Source organism: Canis aureus, chromosome 15 (assembly GCF_053574225.1).
Source record: "Canis aureus isolate CA01 chromosome 15, VMU_Caureus_v.1.0, whole genome shotgun sequence".
Taxonomy (NCBI): domain Eukaryota; kingdom Metazoa; phylum Chordata; class Mammalia; order Carnivora; family Canidae; genus Canis; species Canis aureus.
The window spans coordinates 43,860,502-43,885,007 of NC_135625.1; the positions used below are offsets into that span (position 1 = coordinate 43,860,502).

At 40.3% G+C, this 24,506-nt stretch overlaps 2 protein-coding genes across 7 annotated transcripts in view; one reads left to right on the top strand and one right to left on the bottom strand.

The window, feature by feature from the left end:
• RNF170 (ring finger protein 170) overlaps window positions 1-15,906 on the bottom strand; it is a 29,489-nt gene extending 13,583 nt beyond the window's left edge. The window contains exons 1-5 of one of the 5 annotated variants that reach the window (XM_077849390.1): window positions 14,678-14,896; window positions 9,050-9,125; window positions 8,065-8,208; window positions 4,600-4,675; window positions 2,031-2,139 (exon numbers count right to left, since the gene is read on the bottom strand). In XM_077849390.1, the coding sequence (XP_077705516.1) occupies window positions 2,031-2,139; window positions 4,600-4,675; window positions 8,065-8,201 (322 nt within the window). In that variant the 5' untranslated portion in view covers window positions 8,202-8,208; window positions 9,050-9,125; window positions 14,678-14,896. Of the gene's footprint in view, window positions 1-2,030; window positions 2,140-4,599; window positions 4,676-8,064; window positions 8,209-9,049; window positions 9,126-14,677; window positions 14,897-15,836 lie in introns of those variants that run through there. The other 4 variants (XM_077849391.1, XM_077849388.1, XM_077849392.1 and 1 more) reach the window with 4 other exon arrangements.
• The window catches only part of HOOK3 (hook microtubule tethering protein 3), a 110,254-nt gene continuing 100,841 nt past the window's right edge, over window positions 15,094-24,506 (top strand). The window contains exons 1-2 of one of the 2 annotated variants that reach the window (XM_077849386.1): window positions 15,094-15,340; window positions 24,018-24,103. In XM_077849386.1, the coding sequence (XP_077705512.1) occupies window positions 15,284-15,340; window positions 24,018-24,103 (143 nt within the window). In that variant the 5' untranslated portion in view covers window positions 15,094-15,283. Of the gene's footprint in view, window positions 15,341-16,176; window positions 16,343-24,017; window positions 24,104-24,506 lie in introns of those variants that run through there. The other variant, XM_077849387.1, reaches the window with a different exon arrangement.

A 24,506-nucleotide genomic window follows, 5' to 3' on the forward strand; every position in this document is an offset into this window, starting at 1 on the left:
TGTTCTCTCTCTCAAGTAAAAAAATAAAATCTTAAATAAATAAAGATGAATTTAAAAGCCAAACAATCTTTGTCTGGTATCTTTCCCTGCTCTCAGAGTGCTGTGTTAGATAATATTAATTTGAGCAATCTAATTTCACATAGAAACCATATGAAAGCAAAACTTATGAATCTTGTTAGTATTATTACTAATATCTGTAATGATGCCTTAGCTTTACTACCTGTTCACTCAAAAGTTCAATGTGTTTTGATATATATTAACTTATTTAATCCTACATCTCTTTCCTACAAAATTAGAGTACAGGTGTCCTTGCTTTGCAAATTGTGTAATGGTTACTGCACAGAAAAACCACAGTTCAGCAAATCAAACACTCCATCCAGTTCACACACATCTGCTATATTATCAAGGTTTTCCCTTTTCTTCAACTTTCCTCTTCTATAAAAAGAGAGCCCCTTAAATAAGATGGTGGGTGGGAGAGATGACCCAATGACTTTAATCTGGGTCATAATCTAAGTTTTTTTGCAAAATGGGAATAGCACTTTATAAGGTTGCTAAAGAATTAAGTAAAAACAATGTGGGTCACCAATTTAAGATGAAGTCTGTTGCTGCCATTATTCTTAGCTCACTGTAAAGTAACAGAACTGTAGTTCCATATACAGGAACCAAGCTAAGATGCTGTTGATATAGTACCAACACGTGAATTACTATTCAAAGAAACACATTTCTGTTTATTGAGAAGTTGAATGACTAGATTTTAAATCTCTGAACCAAGAGACAGTAAATAAAAGTATCTAACAAGCACAGCAGGCTATCAGAAGCAATCTACCCAATTACCTCAGACCCAGAAACCAAGAATACAATACAGCCATCTTTCAATTGACTGGGTTATCCACTCTATGAATTACCTAAGCCTGGGTTGGAAAATGGAGTTCATCTAGCTTGGCAAATCTCATTGATTCTTAACACCTGCCTGAAGTTCTGTATTAGAGGATGATTGAGGTCATCTCCAGACTCAGAAAGAATGTCCAATTGATTAGGAATATCTACCAGAGGTTTTGGGGAGGGGAGAGTATCTGCTTTCTCTGGTGGCCAAATAATTTCTCTATCTGATCTTTCATAATTTTGCTGCTCATTAGCATTCCCAACAGACAAAAATAGATACTGAATTAAGTGTTTTATAACTTGTTAGCAAAAAAAAAAAAAAAAAAAAAAAAAAAAACTTGTTAGCTAACTTAGGGAAGAGGATGAAATTAATGGATGATGCAATAATGAGACTGATCAGTAATTACTAAATGAGCACAGGTATAGAAGACCCTGCACTGCATGATATGGATTTCAAAGTATTTATGTCATCCTGCAAAGCATAAATAGCAGCGCTATATACTTAGTAATTCTATATAACCTCAAACAACAGATACAAATGGGAGAAAGAAAGGATCATTTTGAGCTGGTGCAGGGTAAAAAGGAGGTAAGAGAGCTAAAGGGAAGGTTTTGGGTAGGGTCTTAAGAGAAACTTCCTGCCTTAGGAAGGATGAATAATAAATGAAACTACCAAAAAGTAATAAACAATGAAGGATTCGGCAATCCCTCATGGTATTCATATACTTAAATTATCATTCAAAGAAACACATTACTGTTTACTGAGAAGTTGAACAACTAGTATTTTTTCATCTTTGAGCTCACAGACACTAAATCAAAGTGGCTAACAAGTAGACCAGGGTATCAGAAGCCATCTATCCCATTCATGTAATACAAAACTGACAGGGATCCCTGGGTGGCTTAGTGGTTTAGCACCTGCCTTCAGCCCAGGGCGTGATCCTGGAGTTTCGGGATTGAGTCTCACATCGGGCTCCCTGCATGGAGCCTGCTTCTCCTTCTGCCTGTGTCTCTGCCTCTCTCTCTCTGTCTCTCATGAATAAAGTCTTTAAAAAAAAATACAAAATGTGACAAAATTAGGAATCCAGCCCATGTACCCATATGGGTCTTGGTCTAAATAGTCACTTCTCCCAAATATAGCATTGTTTGCTTACCACAAAAAAGATGTCCACAGTTTGTTTCAACAGGGAAGGAGGCTTGATGTAAACAGATTGGACAGTACATGTCAGTGTAGAACTGCTGCCGAGCAGCAGCAGGGGCATCCTGATGAGAGAACATGCATTCGAGATTATACAATGCACATGGGTCTTCAGAGTTATCTCGAGGAATAAAATTATACTTAAGAACACAGTTGATAGTGCATAGTCCTTATCACATTTTAGATGTGCAGTAGTTTAAAGTTTTGTAAGTTATGAGCTGTGTTATTGTTTTATTTAGGCTGCAGGGTCTCTACTTTCCTTCCTGAACACACCAAGGACAAAAACCAACATTAACTCCAGAGTTTCTCTTTTATGCTGTTAGAATGAGTTAGTTATTCTGAGAAGTACAAGCCTAAAGCAAAAGCTAAAGAAATGTCAAACTGTTTCCCAAGTATTAGTTTTTAATCATTTTTAATATCTTTTTCATTCCCACGTTCCTAACGAGTGTTGCAGGTATGCTGTACCTCACAAGGGACCAGAATTAAAACTTTCAAAGAAGAATACTGGTCATTTTGGAAGAAGGAAAATTTAATACACTGGTAACCTGGGCTTAATCTTTCACAAATTCAGATTAGTAAAATTTAACGTTCCTCAGTTACATCACTTGTGATTGTAATAGGTAATGTGGAATATAATCACCTCTACAAGAAGCATCCAGATATCAAAGAGCCCACTGGAATGTAAATGATATGAGGATAAGAACTTTATCTATAGGACTCATGGTAGTGACCTAGGAACTAGAAAAGTTTCTAGCACTAGTATATAATGTGTATCTTTTAAAATACTATAAAAACCTATCTTTATTTTTTTTTTCAGCTGGTAGAAATTTTTTTTTAATTTTTTAAACCTATCTTTATAGTACCCAGCACACCTCTTGTAAAGTAGCCAGCATTAAAAACATCAAATTATCAAAAAAATTATAAAATTGGCTAAATATGAACTATTAATTGTAAACTGAATCAAAGATTTTTGTCACCTAAAACTAATAAACATAACAAAAACTCCTCTTTCTTAAATCAGTCCCAAAACACTAGAATATTCTATAAGCCATGATCACACATTGATGTTAGTCTTTTATATCATTTTTAATGGTGCAAAGAAAAACATAAAGCATTTAATGTCCCCCTCTCTACCTTTTGTCTTCATCATTGTTTTTTGGAAGTAAACTAAATCAAAACAGAAACAATAAAAAACAATTACCAGTGCTGTCCAACAGAACTTTATGCAGTAATGGAAATCTTTATCTGTGGGTACTGAGTACTTAAAAGGTGAGCAGTGTAACTAAAAAGCACTGAATTTTAAATTGTACTTAATTTTAGTTAACTTAAAATTAAATAGCTACATTTGGGTAGTGGCTACCATATAGGACAGCACAGAAAGGGCTAAGTCACTAGCTTTATTCTAAATACAGCTAAATATTATGCCTGAGGAAGGTATGAGGGAAGTGAATTGGACAGTGGTGCAAAGGAATCTGGAAGATGCAACTCAGTGTGGGACTTCTGTATAGCCAGATCCATTCATGTCATTCCAGTGTGAATTTAAGTAAATCTTAGTGTTCTAATACGTTAGATGGGAATGAGAATTGTTGCCTTACTGATCATGTTTGCAGACCGAATAAAACAGTTGTATGTGAAAGCCCTCTGTAAATTATAAAACACTATCCCACCATGAATTATTAATAACAATAGCTCTGGAACAGAGTATACTGCTAACATGATTAAATTATTTTTACATCAGTGAATTTAAGTTTTATGAAGGCAGGAATTCTTGTTTGTTTAGCTCACAACTGAATCCTCAGTGCCTAGAACAGTGTCTGGCATATAGTAGATGTTTAATAAATATATGGTGAGTGGATAAATTGTAAAAGACTTTTTTTTTGAAGAGAGTTATTTATTTGTGAGGAATTAAAATTTGGTGGGTGGGAAATCCATTTTTAATTTTAATTTTTTTAATATTAGCTTTCTTGGCATGAAGGTGTACAATATTCTGTATATTCCAGCCTTCATGAACTATATTACATTTCCGGTTCTTAGAGAGTCCATCTGGTTTAGAACCATAGAAGAGAAAGAAAAGTCTTCTTTGCCTAGCTAGTTTTGCTAACCTTGACCAATGAAGAAAAAGAAGAGTTGGGGGGGAGGAGCCACCATTGTAGTCATTTTTTTGTAGGTCTTTGGGGAATAGGTAGGACTTCTGGGGAAAAATAGTTTTTCCACCACATTACAGTAAAGCCAATTAGAGAGTGATTATATCCTCACAAATAAATAACAGGAAAACTGCTGTTCTTAAAAAAAAAAAAAAAGAAAGAAAAGAAAAAGCATGCACATGGAAACATCTGAGTAGTTAAAACTAGTCATTTGCCTAATCTGAAGAAAACATCCAATCAATAGAATAATTTAAATTAACAAAGCAGGAAAGCACTCCATGTTTCCAAAAAGTAATTTATTATTTCATCACAATTGCATATGCAAGAGGAATGGTGACATTACTCCTCATACAAATATACACAGTTACATAACAATAGTACCTGCTCTGTTTGCAGTTGCTCCCGAAGTACCCTTACTAGCTCTTGGTTTTCTGGGTGAATGTTCTGATGTGCATTTCTGTTGAATAAAATATAATGAATTTTGAATATAAAACACCATCAGATGAATCACTCATTTTTTTTTTTAGATTTTAGTTTTTTTAGGTAATGTTTAAAGATCATGGGTATAGGCTGATTTCAGGTTCAACTGGCAAATGATGAAATTCAGAGGCCTAGTACCTTGTAGATTTGATGTAACCGCAGGCTTACAAATCATATGAAGAACAATTAATACATTTATTTATTCTGTGAAGTTCCTTCAAAATAAGCAACTATATAATTATATACTTAAACACTTTTCCATATGTAATTAGATCTTTCCACCTATGAGGTAGAAAAACAGAAAATAAAACTAAATCATATAGAAAAGCCCAAACCTAACATACCACTAATATCTTAACATTAACAATTAAAAGGGAGACTCAAGGGCAAGAATTTAGTGGCTGATATAAAAGAAAGGGATTAAGAGATGAGGGTATTGGAAATTACAAGTGGTGGTTAGGTTGACAGGGTGAGGATGAAGATTTCCATCTGATTCACAGCTTAATTCCATTTGGCAGTAACAGTTTCTTCTAAACTTAGACATTTTTAACAGCAATATTTTAGATCCACAAAATCTCAGCATTACTCTATGTAAGAGCCTTTATGCTCTGGATGAGCTAATACTCAACAGTGATAAAACCTCTAAATCAGGAGCACCTGGGTGGCTCAGTCAGTTGGGCGTTTAATTCTTGATTTCAGCTCCAGTCATGATCTCAGGGTCTTGTTAATCAAGCCCCAGTCAGGCTTTGCTCAGTGGGGAGTCAGCTTGGGATTCTCTCACTCCCTCTGCCCTTCTCCACCCACCTCAAATGAATGGATAAATCCTTAAAAAAAGAAAAGAAAAGAAAAGAAAAGAGAAAAGAAAAGAAAAGAAAAGAAAAGAAAAGAAAAAAAAGAAAAGAAAAGAAAAGAAAAGAAACCCCTCTAAATCAATATCCTAACAGGACAGGGAAAAATGTTATAAATACATCTTATAATTATTCAATTTTTAGTAAAAAATTCAGGGTAGCATGCAAAACATGACCATTAGTTTTAAGAGAACATTAAAAAAAAGTCAACTAATCAGAAACTAAACATAAACATAATAAAACTATTGAACTCTGTTTAAATACCTTAAAGTTTGGTAGATTATTTTAAATATTACCTTTTTGTGACTAAATAAACAATCTCTAACAGAAAGCTACTCTCTGGTGAAAACAATCTATCAAGGCACAGCACATGAACCATCTCATTTAAATACCAGTATATACCTAACTAAACAACACTTCTCTAGGACACTGGAAAACCATTCCTTTCTCTTTGGAAAAAGATAGTTACTACTTTTCAGAGTATAGATATAAACCATGTAACTGGAAGGTCTTTTTTTTTTCTTTTTGTTTCTTTCCATAAAAAGAAGATAAAAGAGTGTAAAATTTGGTTGTAGAATGCTAGAAAAGTCAATGTATAGCCAGACGGATGCCTGGGTGGCTCAGCAGTAAAGTGTCTGCCTTCGGCTCAGGGTGTGATCCCAGATTCCCGGGATCGAGTCCCACAGTGGGCTCCCTGCATGGAGCCTGCCTCTCTCTGTGTCTCTCGTGAATAAATAAAATCTTAAAAAAAAAAAAAAAAAAAAAAAAAGTATAGCCAGACAACAAGAACAAACAGCCTGGGATGCTGAACATGTACAGAACCAAAAATCTAGAAAATTTTAGGGTAATTAAGACAGATTTAAAGAACTAGATTAGACAATCTTTAAAATGTGATTATCTTGGGGCGCGTGAGTGGCTCAGTTGGTTAAGTGATGACTCTTGGTTTCGGCTCAGATCATGATCTCGTAGTTACGGGATTAAACTCCATATCAGGCTCTGCGTTCAGTGGGGAGTCTGCTTGAAATCTTTTCTCCCCCCACCCCCACTCCTGCTCCGTCTCTCTAAAATAAATAAATAAATCTTAAAAAAGTGATCATCTTAGCTGTGAGAAAATGACATTAAATAGGTCTAAATAAAGATGGCAAGGGAAAGACTGGCTCTAATATAAAAACAAAGTACATCATCTACCAATGATTTATGGTCTTTTGTCATTCTTTGAAAAAAGAGACCAAAATTATCCAGTGAATCTCAATCTCAGCATCATGAGTTCAAGCCCCACATTAGGTGTGGAGCTTACTTTAAAAAAAAAAAAAATACCCAAAATAGAAAAATGTAAAATATGATATCATGTACATAAAACATGTACGAGAAGGAGCAAAGATATACTGCTTTTAGGATGTATTTGAACTTAAGCTACCTCTAACTTAATATGGACTGCTATATATACATAGGATGTTATATATGAATCTCATGGTAAACACAAACCAAAAGCCTATAATAGGTACACAAAACATAAAGAGAAAGGAATTCAAGCAAACACACACAAAAAAATCATCAAATCAAGAGGGAAGCAAAAGAAAGAAAAAAACAACAAAAACAACTAGAGAACCACTGATAAAATGGCAGTACCTACAGACCTATCAATAATTACTTTTTATTTGTATTATTTTTTCATCATAGTAAGTGTACTTACTCTTTAATCCCCATCACCTATTTCATCCATCCCCTAAACAACCTCCCTTTTGGTAACCATCAGTTTGTTCTCTATAGTCAAAACTTATGCAAGGGCAGCCCAGGTGGCTCAGCGGTTTAGCGCTGCCTTCAGCCCAGGGCATGATCCCCGAGACCCCGGATCGGGTCCCACGTCGGGCTCCCTGCCTGGAGCCTGTTTCTCCCTCTGCCTGTGTCTCTGCACCTCTCTCTCTCTCTCTCTCTCTCTCTGTCTCTCATGAATAAGTAAAATCTTAAAAAAAAAAAAAATGAGAGGAAGATTAAACTGCTCTTTAAAAAAAAAATTTTCCTTAGAGACTTATGCTATCCCTAACCCCTCCCCAACTTGAAAGTATATAATCTGTCATCTGTCACAACCCTCGAGCAGCTCTTTCTGCCCACGATCCTGTCCCCATGCCTTAATAAAACCACCTTTTTGAGGGCATCTGGGTGGCTCAGTGGGTTAAGTGTCTGCCTTAAGCTCAGGTCATGATCCCAGGGTCCTAGGATTAAGCCCCACATAGGGCTCCCTTGTCTCTCCCTTTCCCCCTCACCCTGCTTGTGTTCACTTGCTCTATCAAATAAGTAATAAAATCTTAACAAAAACAAAACATCTTTTTTTTCCACTGATGACATCTCAAGAATTCTTTCTTGGCCATTAGCTCCAAACGCCAACATTTCCACATCACAATCACTGAGGTCTATTACTCACTTTTCTAAATGAAGTACTGAAAATTATTAGAAGCAGTCAGAAAGCAGTGGCCTTTGCAAATATACATTATTTCAATATTTTGGCCTTTAGTCTCACCTGAAAAGTGCATATACCAGGGTAGCAATCAAAGCGAAACTGACCACAACTGCCACAAGTACTTGGTCACTTACTCCTTCTATGACTGAATCATCATCCAATTTCAAACTTTGAACTTCACCTTGATATTTGGCCATTCCAAGTCTAAAAGATAAAGAAACAGACAAAAGTTACAAATGACACAGTGAAAATGAATATACTAATCAAAACAACAAAAATATAACTCACTTCTAATGTATTTAATTTTTTAAAGCACCCATTTAAGGAAATTGCATTAAGTACAACTCCAGTGGGAATTCTCCCGTTGAGTTCTTTAAAATTTGCCAGACACATTATCTGGAGGAGTACAAAATTCTTTAAGATTTTATTTATTTATTCATAAGAGACACAGAGAGGCAGAGACTTAGGAAGAGGGAGAAGCAGGCTCCCTGCGAGGAGCCAATGAGGGACTCATCCCCCCCACCAAGAGCGAGCCAAAGGCAGAGGCTCAACCGATGAGTCACCCAGGTGTCCCAGGAGTATAAAATTCTATCTCCTTCAATCAATTAATTTATCATCTACTTACATTTTTTAAAAACAAATTTTTAAAAAATACCCTTTATTCTTCAAGCTCTGTTCCTTTAATCTTAAGGCAAAAAAGATATTCCTCACGGCCAGCGCTCTTCTCATTCTTAAATAGCAAATCAGTTCTCCAGGTAAATCAGATCTCTCTTCACCCTCACAGCACTACCTGTGTCCTAGAATGTACCAATTTCGGATTGGGAAGGTAATATATTCTCTTCTTCTGTAAACGTTCCTGTGTTATCTAGCATAGTGCCCTGCACACAGTAGGGCCTAATAAATGTATATTTAAACACAAGTGACTTACCTTACTTAAAATGTTAGTAACTTGAAAAGTAGAAGATATCAGACTATAAGATATTTATGTCTATACTATGATTAGTTGAATTAGTGAAAATTCTACTTGAAAAACTATTAGCCTCACCTGGGACTAAGCTCAGCATATGGTTCAGAATTCTTTGAACTGTCTGGAATATGGAATCACTCTGAGGCTGCATTTCCTTATGAAGAGAAAGGGGAGGATATGAAACTCTCCTTCCCATACACTAAGCTTGAGAAAAATGGTAATACCCAATTTCTATAGGTATGAAGGGAAATAACCCAAACTATATCAGAGTCCAAGAATCACAGATATTTTTCACATTGCAAAACAGAAAAATTTAGTCTCATAAGACACCTAAAGGAAAATAAAGGAAATAAACATATATGACTATTCATAATTAAAATAAAATTCTGTATATACATATATATACAAATAAATATATAACTTATGGCACTAAAAAGTTTTATTCATTAACCTAGCAAGTCTCTGTTAAGAGGAAACTTTGTGAAAGTCTAACACCTATGAAAAGAATCCAAATTGGTTGCTAATAAGGAAATTACCTTATGGAAGAAACCAAAGCAAACAGATCAAAGGCAGTTTCCATCAGCTTTACACATAGTAATTGCCTAATATATCAGGAACTTTCTAATGATAGGTTTCAAATAACCATCATGAAGGCCACACACCAGGAAACTCAGAGAGCAGCTCTAACTTCATTATTTTCATTCAAAAGAATAGTCAAATGAACTGCCAATAGAAACTGAACAAACAGCCCCAAGTAATCTAGGGGTGAGCCATGTAATAAATTTAGGTATTTATTTTACCAGGTTTCCTCTTTTTATTTATTTTTTTAAGATTTTATTTTTAAGTAATCTCTAAGCCTAACATGGGGCTCGAACCCACAACCCTGAGACCAAGAGTTTTAGGCTCCAATTACTAAGCCAGCCAGACGCCTCAGCAGGTTTCTCTTTTAAAATTAGAGATACTTTGTACAGCTGTGTCAAGAATCCTAGGGGCAGGGAGAATTACTTGCAGCTTCACAAAGGTAACCAAATGTTATCCCCTTGTGTCAAGATTTCCAGTCTTTTAACTACTGATCTAATTACTTCACAGAGTTTTAAGGTTTTTCCCTAGGGTATAAATTTACTACTAAAGGAGAGCAGAATTTGTCACCCCAAAATATGATTTTGTCTTGTGAGTTACGTTATTTAAAAAAAAAAAAAAGACAGCAAAGAAAGGAAAAGTTCTGAAAACCAAGGAGAAGTTATGCTTTTGTAAAAGACATTTACAAGGGAAATCCCCATTTGTAAGGGGATCTCTATATATACCAGCACTAAATCCCTAGAAACTTATGAATGGAGGAGGCACAGGCTTAGAACAACTTTACCCTTGTTTACTGTGCTTTTCCTGGTAACCTCCTATAACCCTGTTCCTCCACCCCCAAGGTCTTTCGTTTGTCTTTAGCTGAAAGTGGTATTTAATGTGATGGCTTGGGCCCTTTGGGGGTTACTCAGTTTTCCGGAGTACCTTGCAAGTACATGGGAAATAAACAAATTATTAAGCTTCAGGGCACCTGGCTGGCTCAGTCAGTGGAACGTGTGACTCTTGATCTTGAGGGTTAGGAGTTTGATCCCCATGTTGGTTGTAGAGATTACTTAAAAATAAAATCTTTAAAAAATTTTTTTTAAGCTTCTGGTTTTTTCCTGCTAACGTCTTCTATTACTAGTGAGTCTCAGCCAGGAACATAATAGGGTAGAGGGATATTCCCTTCCCCCCTCCTTGTATTTTTTTTTTAATGGGTTACATTTGTTTCTGTGCTCTGCCAAGCGTAATCAATGGTAATGTGACTAAATTCCACTGTACAAATCATACGTTTCTTCCATTCTGCTGTATATTTAACTTCTTTGCAAATAAGGTACTGCTTATGATATTGCTTCAAGCACATTTCCAAGAGCTCAGAGATCCAGGATACTTTAAGTACTGCAGAGCCATATAATGTTTTTTGCATCATTTTATAGCAGAGGTTCCCAATTTATTGAAATGCAGAGTTATTTTATTTTATTTTTGCAGAGTTACTTTTTATTTCCACAAACGCTGGTTTCCCCAAAGAAAGTGGGCTGAGAGAGGGGAGGTGGGGAAATTGCTGCTAAGTTTCTGGAGACAAGGGAGATCCCAGCTAAACCCTGAGCTCTCCCATGAAGAACTACGAAGAGCTGACCTTGTGAGGAGCTTCCAATAGATCAACTTCCACTAGTAGTTTTTCTTATAATCAGAGTTTTAAAATGGAACTGTAGGAGTTAATAGCTCAAAAATGAGGTATTGTATCATCATTCTCAGTTTAATAAGATGATCTAAGATTATAGAGAATGAATTAAAAAATTGTTTCTACTCCAACTTTTGCTTTATATAGTCAGGTTTTGTCTAGACCAGAACTGTGCTGCTGGTTTTGCTCACTGGCACAGGCTCTGAACTGAAGCCTAAGCACTGCTGCTTGGAAACTAACAGCCCAGATTTTAGATCCAGTTCAACTACAACTGTATCCTCACTTTATTAATCTCTAAGGATCTTTCATTTTCTGCAGAATGTAAAAACTGGGCTTGAGGATTTCTTAAGTTCCTTCCCCCATTTCAAATATGAAAATAAGAGTTACCAGTACTTCATTTTTACTATTTGAGATTCACAGAAACAAAACACCATAGATCTTGGAAACTGGTATAATTGATAGAAGTCTAAAGAGGAACTGGTTTCTAGCTTCGGTTTTGCTATTGATTAACTAGCTAAGTTTAATTGAAGAGTAGCTTAATAGATCAGAGAAGCATAGGCTTTGGAGTCAGACAACTGTGTACTTATGTAAAGTTTGCATCTCAGCTTCCTCATATGCTAAAATATATAAAATTAATTTTAACTATATCAAATGCCCACTTTTAAGTAACCTCTATGCCCAACATGGGCTTGAACTCACAATACTGAAATCAAGAGTTATAGCCAGGTGCCTGGTTGCCTACGGCACCAGACAGGTATCCCTCAAATGCTCACTTTTTTGACCAAAAATAAAATAAAATAAATTTTAAAAAAGCTGTTTTATGGGGTTCATAACAAGATAATGAAGGTAAAGAATTTAGTATATTGCTTGGCACATCATATAGGTGCTCAGTAAATGGAAACTATAATATTTTGATTACTATTTTTTAATAGATTTTATTTTTTAAACCAACTGAGCCAGCCAATCACCCTTGATTACTATTATTAACAATTGTCAAGAAACATTATAAAACTTAACCATGCCTTCTCCATAGCTGCACTATGTTGCATCTCAAATTCTGTTTAACCAAAGCTCTAAGTATGCATTCCTTGGGAAGACAGCATAAACTTGGGAACACTGCCACACAGGACACTATTATGTTTATTTAAATCTGGTAAACAGCTATACAAATAAATAAGTCTGATAATCAGCCATTGATGAGAACTAGTCCCCAACTAACTAGAGTAAGAGACAGCTAAGACAAGCTGCACTCACCTCTCTCCTTAGTCTTTTCCAAAACTTTCAGAAAAAAAAATTAAGAATAGGGAAAGGTAGGAAATTCCGTAACTTCCAAAGGAGAAACTCAGTGTTTTAACCCAAGTTCATGTAGAAACACGACCATCACATGATTTCTGCAATTACTCACATTCAAGAAGTTTTTAATATAATTTCCTTCATTGAGAGCAACTGGAGCCACAAATGAAATCTCAAGTACACTGCAGTATCATATATACATGTACTGCGGGTGAGCAGTCAAGACTGAAAATGGAAGCTTAGGTCATGTGTGTCAAAGCCTTGAAAACCTGAACAGCTGGAGTGAAGGTGTTCACAACACCACAGTCCCTCCAGAGCAGGCTAGCATCTTGTTCTTGACTTCCAAAGACATGTTGCAGGTGAGTCAGGTTTAAGCCAATGTAACATATACTTATTGACTTTACGTGCCTAACAAGGGTAATGGTCATTAACATGCTAGGGATTCTGTGGAAACAACCTAATGTGGAATGTAGGAACTCTGGTTTGACCGAGACCCAGACGCACCAACAGAGGAAACAAGAGCAGGTGAGACATACTTATTTCTAAAGATTTCTCCTCCCTTGGTGTAGGGAAGATTTTTTTTTTTTTTAAGACCACTGAGAAGACTTCAGGTCAGTTTTTTACATTTACAGAATGATAAATTCGTCACACGTGAAATGTTAATTGGTACTTTGTAAAGCATCATTAAAAACTCACTCCAGGGGCACCCCCGGTGGCGCAGCGGTTTAGAGCCGCCTGCAGCCCGGGGTCTGATCCTGGAGACCCAGGATCGAGTCCCACGTCAGGCTCCCTGCATGGAGCCCGCTTCTCCCTCTGCCTGTGTCTCTGCCTTTCAGTCTCTCTCTCTCTGAATAAATAAATTAAAAAAAAAAAAAAAAAAAAAACCTCACTCCAGGGACACCTGGGTGGCGGTTGAGCGTCTGACTTTGGCTCAGGAAGTGATCCTGGAGATCGAGATGAGTCCCACATCCGGCTCCCAGCACGGAGCCTGCCTCTCTTTATGTCTCTCGTGAATAAATAAGTAAAATCTTAAAAAAACTAAACAACTCACTTCAGTTCTGAATGTTCAATGACAAAACCTACTCCTGATGGGAAAAGAGGGGCTCCAGGAACTCGCAAACCAAAGTAAAGATGTGCTCTAGAAGTTGTTTGCTGCCCTCCAAATAAGTTTGGCATTATCGGGTAAAGTTAATGCATTCCCTGTAACTCAACGATTCTCCTCGGACTCCAAGGCATATATCCTAAGGAAGCCCCCTACACCTTTGCACTAGTATCCAGGTGTTTTTAGTAGCCTCAGCGGAACAACAAAAGTCCATGAACAGAATGGATACCCTATTATACAATGAAATACTAGACAGCAATGAAAATTACCTACAGATGTACACAAATTTACCATTAATTTAAAGCCACACAATACACTGATCCCACTCCTAAAAGTACAAAAGCAAAGTACTATATTGTTCAGGCATGCATACACAAGCAGGAAAATGAGCATCCTCGAAGTCAGCCTAGGGAGGGAATCGTTCTCAGGACGCAGAGTAGGTGTGGGTATGACTCCTGAGCTATGGACAGTGTCCTTCTGTTTTTACCTGGGTGTTAGTTACTATCTTCTCTAAGCATGTACGTTGTATGTACTTTTCTGCATGTTTTATCGCCTACAAATACACGGGGACCTCGCGCACACCCACCCTCCTCTGGACAGGTGGGCGCTGGCGGGCCACCCTGCAAACCCCGAGAAGGCCAACGCCTGGTCTGCACCAGGACACAGGCCCGAGGGCCGCCGAGGTCCTCGCGCACCAACACCTGGCGCACACCCCGCCCTGCTCAAGCAGCCCAAGTTTCCGGGGAGTCGAGGCTCCCCGCGACCCCGGGAGGACCGGCCGGCCGTCCTCCCCAGGCAAGCACCGAGCACCGCGAGCCGTGTGCCAACCGCGTCCGCCCCGCCCCGCCCCGCCCCTGCCCCCGGGACTCCGGGCTCAGCGCCGGGGTTCCCGGAGGAAGGCGGCGTCCCCGGCCCAGAAGCCCGGAGGCGCCCCCGGGGCAGCCCGCCCACGCCAGAGCCCGGCCGGCAGCTCCCGCGGGCCCGCATCCGGGTGGGCGTGGCCGGCCGCGACCCGGCGGCCGCGGAGGGGGAGGGGGAGGGGAGGGGGAGGGGAGGGGGAGGGGGCGCGTACCTCTCCAGCGCAGAGGATACCTCGCCAGTTCCCGGTGACAGAGAACAGAGGCTATTTCCGGGCACGGCCCCCGCCACCCCTCCCGGGCAACCACTAGCCGTCCCTTTTTTAATTTGGAGTGCGGACACAGGCGCACGCGCACTGCCGCGCTTCCGTGAGGCTGCGGGCGGACGGCGGAGGGGCACCCGCCGCCGCCTCAGCCGCCGCCAGGGCCCGGCGCGTGCGCGCGGGGACACGCAGGGGGCCGGCGTCGGGGCGCGCGCGGGGCGGGGAGGCGGGCCGGCCGGGCCGATTGTGCGCAGTGGCTCGGCGGCCGCGACTCCGGCCAGGGCCGGCGCTCTCCGGGGGCGGGGACGCGGGGCTGCGGGCGTGGCCGGGGGCGCGCGCGACGGGCGCGCGGTCCCGAGTGAGCGAGGAAGGAGGGGCGGCGGGGGTGACGGTGCTGGAGCCGCTGGCGGCGCCGGGGCGGTAGTCGGCGGCCCGGGCCTGCGGACGAGGTGGGCCGGAGGCCGGGTCAGCCGCCCGGACCCTCCGACGCAGCCCCGCACCGAGCGGCGGCGATTTCTGGCGAGGTGGGGAGGCGCTGCCAAGCCCCAGCCGGGGAAGATGTTCAACGTGGAGTCGGTGGAGCGGGTGGAGCTGTGCGAGAGCCTTCTCACTTGGGTATGTGATGCCTGGCGGGGACCCCCTCCCCCAGGCCTCCTTTCCGGGATCCCCCACGCCCGTCGCGGGGGGCGAGCGCCGAGGGCGGCGGTGCCGTCACATCCGGGGCCTGGGGCGGGCGGGGCCGGGGGACGCCGGTGCGGGCCGCGTCTACGCGGGCGGCGGGCAGGGCCCGGGTCCGAGGGAAACTTGCCGGGCTCGGTTGTCGGCTGCCCTCCGGATGGAGCCACCCCGGCGCAGGCGGCACCGGGTCCGGGTTGTTGGCGGCGGCGGCTCGCGCGGCGGGGACCCCGAGGCGCCCGCGGGCTCCGCGGCCGGGAGAGGCCCTCGGGAGCTTTGTTGTAGCGCCCCGGAGCTCGGAGGGCGAGCCGGGCCCGCCGCGGGAGGACGCTGCTCGGCAGGGAGGGCCGGAGGAACACGGAAGGGCGCCCACACCCGGCATTCAAGGTGCGAGATGCGCTGCCGAGGTACTTATTAGCGTAGTAGATAAACAAACCTGGAAGATACGTGCAAATCAGCAACGGAACTCGACATTTTGGGGCGACGCTCTGGACCCACGACCTTAAATTACTAAACACATTAACGTCGTCACGTTTTGAATGTGTGTTCAGTTCTGCTGCTAGGAATTGTGCCTCTCGCAGCCTCTTTGAGAGCCGGTGATGAAACCCAGGCTTCGTGTTTCACAGAACTTGGTGTCAGTTTTCGGGGCGGGGGGGCGGGGGTTGGGGGGTTGTAGAGGTCTGCAGAGTCACGGGATAAACCTAGTGCTTTTTCCAGGAGTTTTACTCATTGCTAAAAACGTTAAATGTAATTTCTAGGATAAGAGACGACTACATCTATGACTCCTGGGGTGACTACAGCGTTTGGGGTTCATGTTAAAGATGAGATATAGATGTCAAAGATGCTGTTCGGCGGTTCCTTGAGTTCAGATCCCTGAAGTATACATTTCGCCTTCCTGTGTGGGGGCACTTAGGTGAAAAGGTTGGAAAAGCTTTGCCTTAGGTAGGTTGCAACAAAGGTGGTGTAAATAAATACTCTTGAGACTTCCATAATGTGTCAAGAATCAAATCGTGCGCTTTGATACATGCTGTAACTTTGATGTTAGGCTATTCTTGGGAGTTGAGGGTGTTTTGTTTTTGGTTTTTTGCAATAATATATACTAACCATACAGCATGCAAATGTAATGGGGTCCATCTTCAGACGAGAAGATGGGTTTACCTACCTGCTCTATTTTAGGGAAAACTGATAAGCTGCATAATGTGGCCAAGGCAGGGAAGAGATAAAGGAAAAGAATGAATGACCACATTTTTTGATACTGTGGAAGGAATAGATTTGGCAGAGGTTGTAAACAGAAGATTGAGGATCTTAAGATGTGCCTTTTTGAGTCTGTACAAGCAAGTTCTTCCCTCAATGCTAGAAAAAGGCAACACGGCAACGATGAGGAAGTTAGCTAACTGAACCTGACGTAGGGCTTCATTGTTTAAAGTCTAGAAAGACAAGTCTTGAAAACAGGCTCATTTGAAGGGCATCTGCAAAAAGATGGTGATTCATTGCACTTACTTGGGTGACAAAGTTTGAAGGGATGCTAACAGAAGCACACAGTATGAGAGCATCTATGTAGAATCTGGCAAATATCAAGAAAACAAAATCCAGGTTATCAGAGAGGTCAGGGAATATGGCATTGTAGAAAAGGATTTTTGAAATGTCACTGGAAGGCTCATCGAGAAAAATTTTTGGAGAAAATTTTCAAGAACAACCGGAGGGCAGATTCTACACAAAGATGTACAGTTCTAAGATTTAGAAACATTTTAAAACCTTGTGCATTGAAATGTTTCAAAATAAAGTTGAGTTTAAATGTTGGATTCTCTTTAAGTTGTCATTATAAAAAGCAGAGTAAGTGTTTACGCAGAAAATGTTTGAGGTAGCTAAAAGTGTACGTTTGGTCTAGTAGTTCCCCTCATATCTGGAGGCCAGCCTGTGTTGAAAACAATTCCAAAACTGAGTGTAAGGGGGAAAAAACGTATGCAGTACGCTCCAAAGAAAGACTCCGTCGGTGTGCTTAGCTGGCTCAGTGAGTAAAGCATGTGATGGCATGGAGCCTACTTGGGAAGACTCCCATTTGGACTAATTTACTCTACATAAACTTTTAGCCACCTTGGCCATATGAATTCTGTGCACACCGAAGGTTAGGAAGTGACTGCTACACTCAGCAAGATACATATAGTTGCCAGTGTGACCTAGAAGATCTAAGAACTGAAAGCTCATTCTTGGAGCTGACAGCCTTACAGAATTCAAGAGCCTCCATGCTCATTATTGAAGATCATAATTAGATCTTGAATATCAAAAGTTTGTTTTCACTACATAGCATTTAGTACTAGATAGGAGGAATTCTTCCACTGGAAATTGTTAAAATAAGAAAGCCTCGGGACGCCTGGGTGGCTCAGTGGTTGAGTGTCTGCCCTTGACTCTGGGCATGATCTCCGAGTCTAGGGATCTAGTCCCGCGTCGGGCTCCCTACATGGAGCCTGCTTCTCCCTCTGCCTATGTCTCTGCCTCTCTCTCTGTGTGTCTCATGAATAAATAAATAAATATCTTTAAAAAAGAAAGCCTCAGGCACTTTAAAGGCATGACTATTAGTACCTATCCAGAATTAATTTCTGTGGACTTCGAATTGCCTTGAATGCTGCATAATATTTCTATTTATACTAGCCCAAGAATCAAATGTTCCAAATTTTTGTTGAAAGAGGAATGCTTAGGAAAAAAAAGTATCTTCCTACCAGTGGAAAACACCTTAAGTTTAAATTCCAAATCAGAGTTTATGCAGCAAGCAAGTTCAGCAGGATGTGCTTGAAAATTTACACTCTACCTCCTCTCCCCACCCTCTGAGTCAAATTATATTCTTACCTGTTAAAGAAAATCTACCTTGCATATTATACTTTCAGGCTTAATTTCCTGAACTTTACATGAAAAGATTGCTCTTTCCTAAGTTTTAGAGATTGAAAAACCAGAAAGAATCTGGAATGCTACCAGTTAATGGCAAGAAGCTAAGTGGGAAAAGAAACATCACATAGGCTCAGTACATTTCGTCTGAGAAGCCCAGCAACATTAGCGTATCCATGTAGTTTTCATATTAGTTAGCAGCCAATAAAATGCATTCTAGTTTATAGACTTGGGGAAGGTATGATTATTTGTGATGGTATCTCCCACATTCCATTCTGTCTGATCTACCTAATTCCATTCTATCAACAATTTTTTTTCTGTGATGGAGGAATAAATCAACGTATAGAAGTTAAAGTACAAAAAAAGCGTAATTTTTTCTTTTTTTTTTTTTTAAGATTTTATTTATTTATTCATGATAGATACAGAGAGGGGCAGAGACACAGGCAGAAGGAGAAGCAGGCTCCATTCAGGGAGCCCGACGCGGGACTCCATCCCGGGACTCCAGGATGACCCTGGGCTGACGGTGGCGCTAAATCGCTGAGCCACCCGGGCTGCCCAAAAGTGTAATTTTTCTTTTTTAAAAATTGAGGATCAATATAAAATGATAAGAGCATAGGTTCTGACATGGGCTATCGGTTCAAATCGTATTTTTGTTTCATACTAAATGTAGGTGACTTTGGATAGCATAACTTTATCTCTCTTTTTTTTTTTAAGATATTTATTCACTGATCCTCAATTTTTAAAAAAGAAAAATTACACCTCTGGCACAGAGAAAAGGCAGAAACAGACAGAGGAGGAAGGCCCCCCGCAGGGACCCCGTGTGTGGGAGTTGATCCCTGGTCGCTGAGCCACCCAGGTGTCCCTATCTCTGTTTCAATTGCATTCCTTCCAGTGGTTCTTTTTTTTTTTTTAAATAAATTTATTTTTTATTGGTGTTCAATTTGCCAACATACAGAATAACACCCAGTGCTCATCCCATCAAGTGCCCCCGTCACCCAGTCACCCCCACCCCTCGCCCACCTCCCCTTCTACCACCCCTAGTTCGTTTCCAAGAGTTAGAAGTCTCTTGTATTCTGTCTCCCTTTCTGATATTTCCCACTCATTTTTTCTCTTTTCCCCTCTATTCCCTTTCACTATTTTTTATATTCCCCAAATGAATGAGACCATATAATGTTTGTCTTTCTCCGATTGACTTATTTCACTCAGCATAATAGTCTCCAGTTCCATCCACGTCGAAGCAAATGGTGGGTATTTGTCATTTCTAAAGGCTGAGTAATATTACATTGTATACATAGACCACATCTTCTTTATCCATTCATCTTTCGATGGACACCGAGGCTCCTTCCACAGTTTGGCTATTGTGGCCATTGCTTCTATAAACATCGGGGTGCAGGTGTCCCGGCGTTTAACTGAGTCTGTATCTTTGAGGTAAATCCCCAGCAGTGCAATTGCTGGGTCGTAGGGCAGATCTATTTTTAACTCTTTGAGGAACCTCCACACAGTTTTCCAGAGTGGCTGCACCAGTTCACATTCCCTCCAACAGTGCAGGAGGGTCCTTCCAGTGGTTCTTATGCTTTAGTGTATTGATTAACATTGTTGGAGGGCTCATTAAAACACAAATGCTAGGCCCCATGTCCAGGGTTTATAATTTAGTAGGTCTGGGCTGGGGCCCGAGATTCTGATTTCTAACAAGTTTCCAGGTAATGCTCTTGTTAGTGGCCTGGGGACCATACCCTGAGAATCACAACTCTAGAGCAGGGATTTTTAATTTTAGCATTATTGACATTGGGGTTAGATGATTCTTTGTGGCAGTACTCTGCATTGTTGAACGTTTAAAAGTAACACCCCCCCATGAATGAATGAATGAATGAATGAATGAATGAATGAATGAATGAAGCATCCCTGGCCTCTACCTACTAGATGCCAATAGCACATGCCTATTTGTTAAAATCAAAAATGTGTCATAGGGTGCAAAATCACCTCTGGTTGAGAACTGCTCTAGAGATAGTAATTCCAGGTGATCTCATGCTTTACTTTTCTCATGCTTTTGTGGGGGAGGATGAGATGGAGGCTGGGTGATGTTAATAGAGCTTCTCAGAATTGAGAGGTTAGGATCTTTCAGGTAGAATATCACACCTTAATGCACTTAGGTATAATTATCTTTAAATTTTACCATGCTACTGTCGCAACACATCCTGTAGATGTTAACACAGTTTATGAGAACTGGTAGATGATAGATTTTTTTTTTTAATTCACATACCTAAAATCCATCCTTTAAAATAAGTGTGCAGTTCAATGATTTGTAGTATGATCACAAGGTTGTTGAACCATTACTACTACCTAATTCTAAAAACATTTTTATCATCCTGAAAGGAAACTCCATAAAGATAGATTTTCTTTGAGACCTGCTTTACTTTCATCTCAAAGCACAGGTGGATATCATAGCCTTCATCATCAACTATTTACCTTAAGAGCCAATACAGAGAAAGTAATTGTTTAGAAGTCATATTAATAATCATAATATAGTTTTTTCTAAGTCCCAAAGAGAAACAGAATTTTAGTACTAAATTATTTGCATTATTGAAGAATTACTTTATGTTTTTCTTCTAATTGGCCAGAGACACTTTTCTAATCTGCTTTGGATCAGAGGGTTACAAATGTCTAACCAGTGTCCCATTGCATAAGAATTATTTGATGACCTTGTTAAGTGTCAATTCTCAGCCTTTTGCAGCTTCCCAGATGATTCTGAGGTGCACCAGGTTTGGGAACTGCTACTTTAGACTTAGCACAGTACCTAATGTACATTCATTTTCTCATTTATTCCTTTACCAACACACCTCTCCATAAGGTATTTTTCCCAATTGCTAGATTTAAAAACTCACATTGAGAGAGGTAAAGTGGCACACTCAGGTTCACACAGCAAATTAGGAGCAAAGCTGGGGTAGAATAAGTTCATTACATTCAAATGCTCACTGAGGGCTTATTCTATGTCAGACATTGTGCTAAGATTAGAGGTGAAGAGATATTAAATGAGTTGTGGCCCTCACTGCTGCCTCTTTTTCATTCTAAACCTACAAGAAAGAGATTGATTTATCAACTGTAAAATGAAAGCAGGTGCTTATCTCTTTTTAAACTACATTGTTACCACATTACTATTGAGAAGGTAGCTGGAGATAATGTAGAATAAGATTTAATATCAGTTCCTACAGATGTTTATTTGTTCCGTTTATTCATTTACTAATTATTTATTAAAACTTTACCAGGAATGATGTTAGTGTTAGGGAATGGCTTCTTTTTATTGCCTCTCCCAAACGGAGTAAGAACCACTTGTTATGTGATCTTTAGGATAATTCCCTTAGTTTCCATCACCAAAACCATCACTACTCACAAGACTCTCCTGTATAGAATACATAAAGTAGGTACTGACTGCGTTTATCAGTAGCTTTTTTTTTTAAAGATTTATAAATGATACAATATAGAGAAGTAGGCACCTACTGTTACGAAGTGAGAAAATTACTAGAACCGAATTAATAGAATTGAGGACAGTTTGTCAGTATATATCAAAAACCTTAAAATGTGCATATACTTTGACCCAGTAATTTCATTTCTGAGTGTGTAACCCAATAAATAAAAATGTGTGAGAAGAATTGAGTATTTTTCCCAACATTTCCATTGTCTCTACTTGGTTTGACCTCAGCTATGTTAATACTGTAAACCTACTAAAATGGGTTTCTGTGCCTCTTTCCCTCCAATCCTTTCTTCATACCGCATCCAGGATCTTTATACAGTGCAAATCTCATTGCCTCAGTCTCCTGCTTGGATTCCTTTGCTTATTGCCTCCTCGGTCCCCGCCCCCCACAGTTGCTCTTAGGATAAAGTTCTGACATGGCTTATGAAGTTTTGCACAGTGATGCCCCATCTTTCACAATTATATTCTTTAATCTCTTCCATCTCTTCCTGTTCCCACCCCCATCCCATGCCAAGCTGTTTCTCATTCTTAGATTGCTTCTCGCTGTCACTTCTAACCTTTGTGTTGGTGTTTGCACATCCTGTCATTCTCTTTCATTTTGCTAAACTATAAACTGTGCAAGAGCATGGCCTGCATCTGTCTTTTCTCAATGATTTATTCCTTCTAAGTCTTGGTTGCACTACCGAGTAGAATCATTGTTGGCTCAGGTGTATTATCTTATGGAAATAATTTCTATTTCTCAACCATGTCATGCTGATCAGTGCAAATTTAGTTGGGTGTTTTGTTTTCTGCAAAGTTAGATCTAATTCAGAATACATTTAAAATCAGAATTGAATATCTAATTTCAACTGTAGTGAATGTGACTTCTACATCTGTATAGAGGTATTTTGGTTTTGGTTTTGAGTAAAAGAAGTCTCAACCTGGCCAGTCTTTTTTTTTTTTTTCTTTTAAGATTTTATTTATTTATTCATGAGAGAGACACAGAGAGAGGTAGAGGGAGAAGCAGGCCTCTCATGGGGAGCCCGATGTGGGACCTGATCCCATAACTCCGGGATCATGCCCTTAGCCAAATGCAGGTGCTCAACCACTGAGCCACCCAGGTGTCCCTCAACCTGGCTAGGTTTTTTTTTTTTTTTTTTTTTTTAAGATTTATTTATTCATGAAAGACACAAGCTGAGAGAAAAAGGCAGAGGCAGAGGCATAGACAGAGGGAGAAGCTGGCTTCTTGCAGGGAGCCCAATGTGGGACTAGATCCCAATCGCTGAGCCACCCAGATGTCCTGTCAACCTGGCCAGTCTTAAACGAGTTTATCTCACATAATAGGCTTTACGGTTTTTTGTAATTCAGTGGCTCAATTTTGGCCTCAAGGACCTAGTTCTTTGTATCCGTCTTTGTCATACACTGCATTGGCCTCATCCTAAAATGTATCCCATTTCCATTAAGAGCCCTAATATGACTGCTGGTGGCATTTGAGGTAACATACTTGTTCACATCAAGAGGAGATTGGCTTTTCTTTCCTAGAAACTCAAGTTTAAGCATCACTCTGCAGCTCTTTGGTTCAGATTGTCTTTGCCCTGTGAGTCCTAAGTCAATCACTAGTAGAGGGGATGAAGGTACCATGACTTGCTTAGATTGATTATCTGTGAGCAGAATGGATGCTGGGATGTCACTAAGTATCCACCACAATTTCTTTACTACCCAAAGGGAAAAATTACAATGAGAACCTGCAGGTGGGACGCCAAGATGGCTCAGTGGTTGAGTATCTGCCTTTGGCTCAGTGCATGATCCTGGGGTCCTGGGATCAGGTCCCCGTCAGGCCCCCTGCAGGGAGCCTGCTTCTCCCTGTGCCTGTGTCTCTCTGCCTCTCTCATGAATAAGTAAATAAAATCTTTAAAAAAAAAAAAAAAAAAAGAGAGAACCTGTAGGAAATTTCCCATAAGGGAAAACTTTTCCAACTTTTTTGCTTTTTAAAATTTATTCCATGGGACACCTGGGTGGCTCTGTGGTTGAGCGCCTGCCTTCAGCTAAGGGCGTGATCCTGGAGTCCCGGAATTGAGTCCCACATAAGGCTCCCTGCATGGAGCCTGCTTCTCCCTCTGCCTATGTCTCTGCCTCTCCCTCTCTGTGTCTCTCATGAATAAATAAAAATCTTAAAAAAAAATTTATTCCACTCCCAAGATGAGATCACAAAAAGAAACATATAAACTCTGTATGGTTAACCATGGAATCTCCCCTCTAACCCTCCCCGCTCTTTTTCTCCCCACCCAGATCCAGACATTTAACGTGGATGCACCATGCCAGACCGTAGAAGATTTAACGAATGGGGTTGTGATGGCCCAGGTTCTTCAAAAAATGTAAGAATAAATTGCTTTATCTTTTTGTATGTTCTTATATGTGAATATTTATTAGATTGAAAACGTGGACAAAAAATAAATTTACATGAAGTGTGTGTTATATGTAGAATAAGAACTGTAAATGTCAGTGATAATTTTGTTGGCATATCCTTTAGGTGCAGATTGACTGGCTGAAGGTTTAATTAAAGGTATAATTATTATAACATGCCATTGGTTTTGGCATAATTATTTGCTCTTGTGTTTCTCAGCATAAACTTGGCAGAAATTTTCATGTCCAGTGATGAGATTTTCTCATTGTAGAAGAATTTAGAGGCTTACTCCCTCTTTTTTAAGGATTTTGCTCAAATGTTATCAGTGAGGCCTTCCCTGACCACTCATAAAATAAGTGACTACCATTCATCTA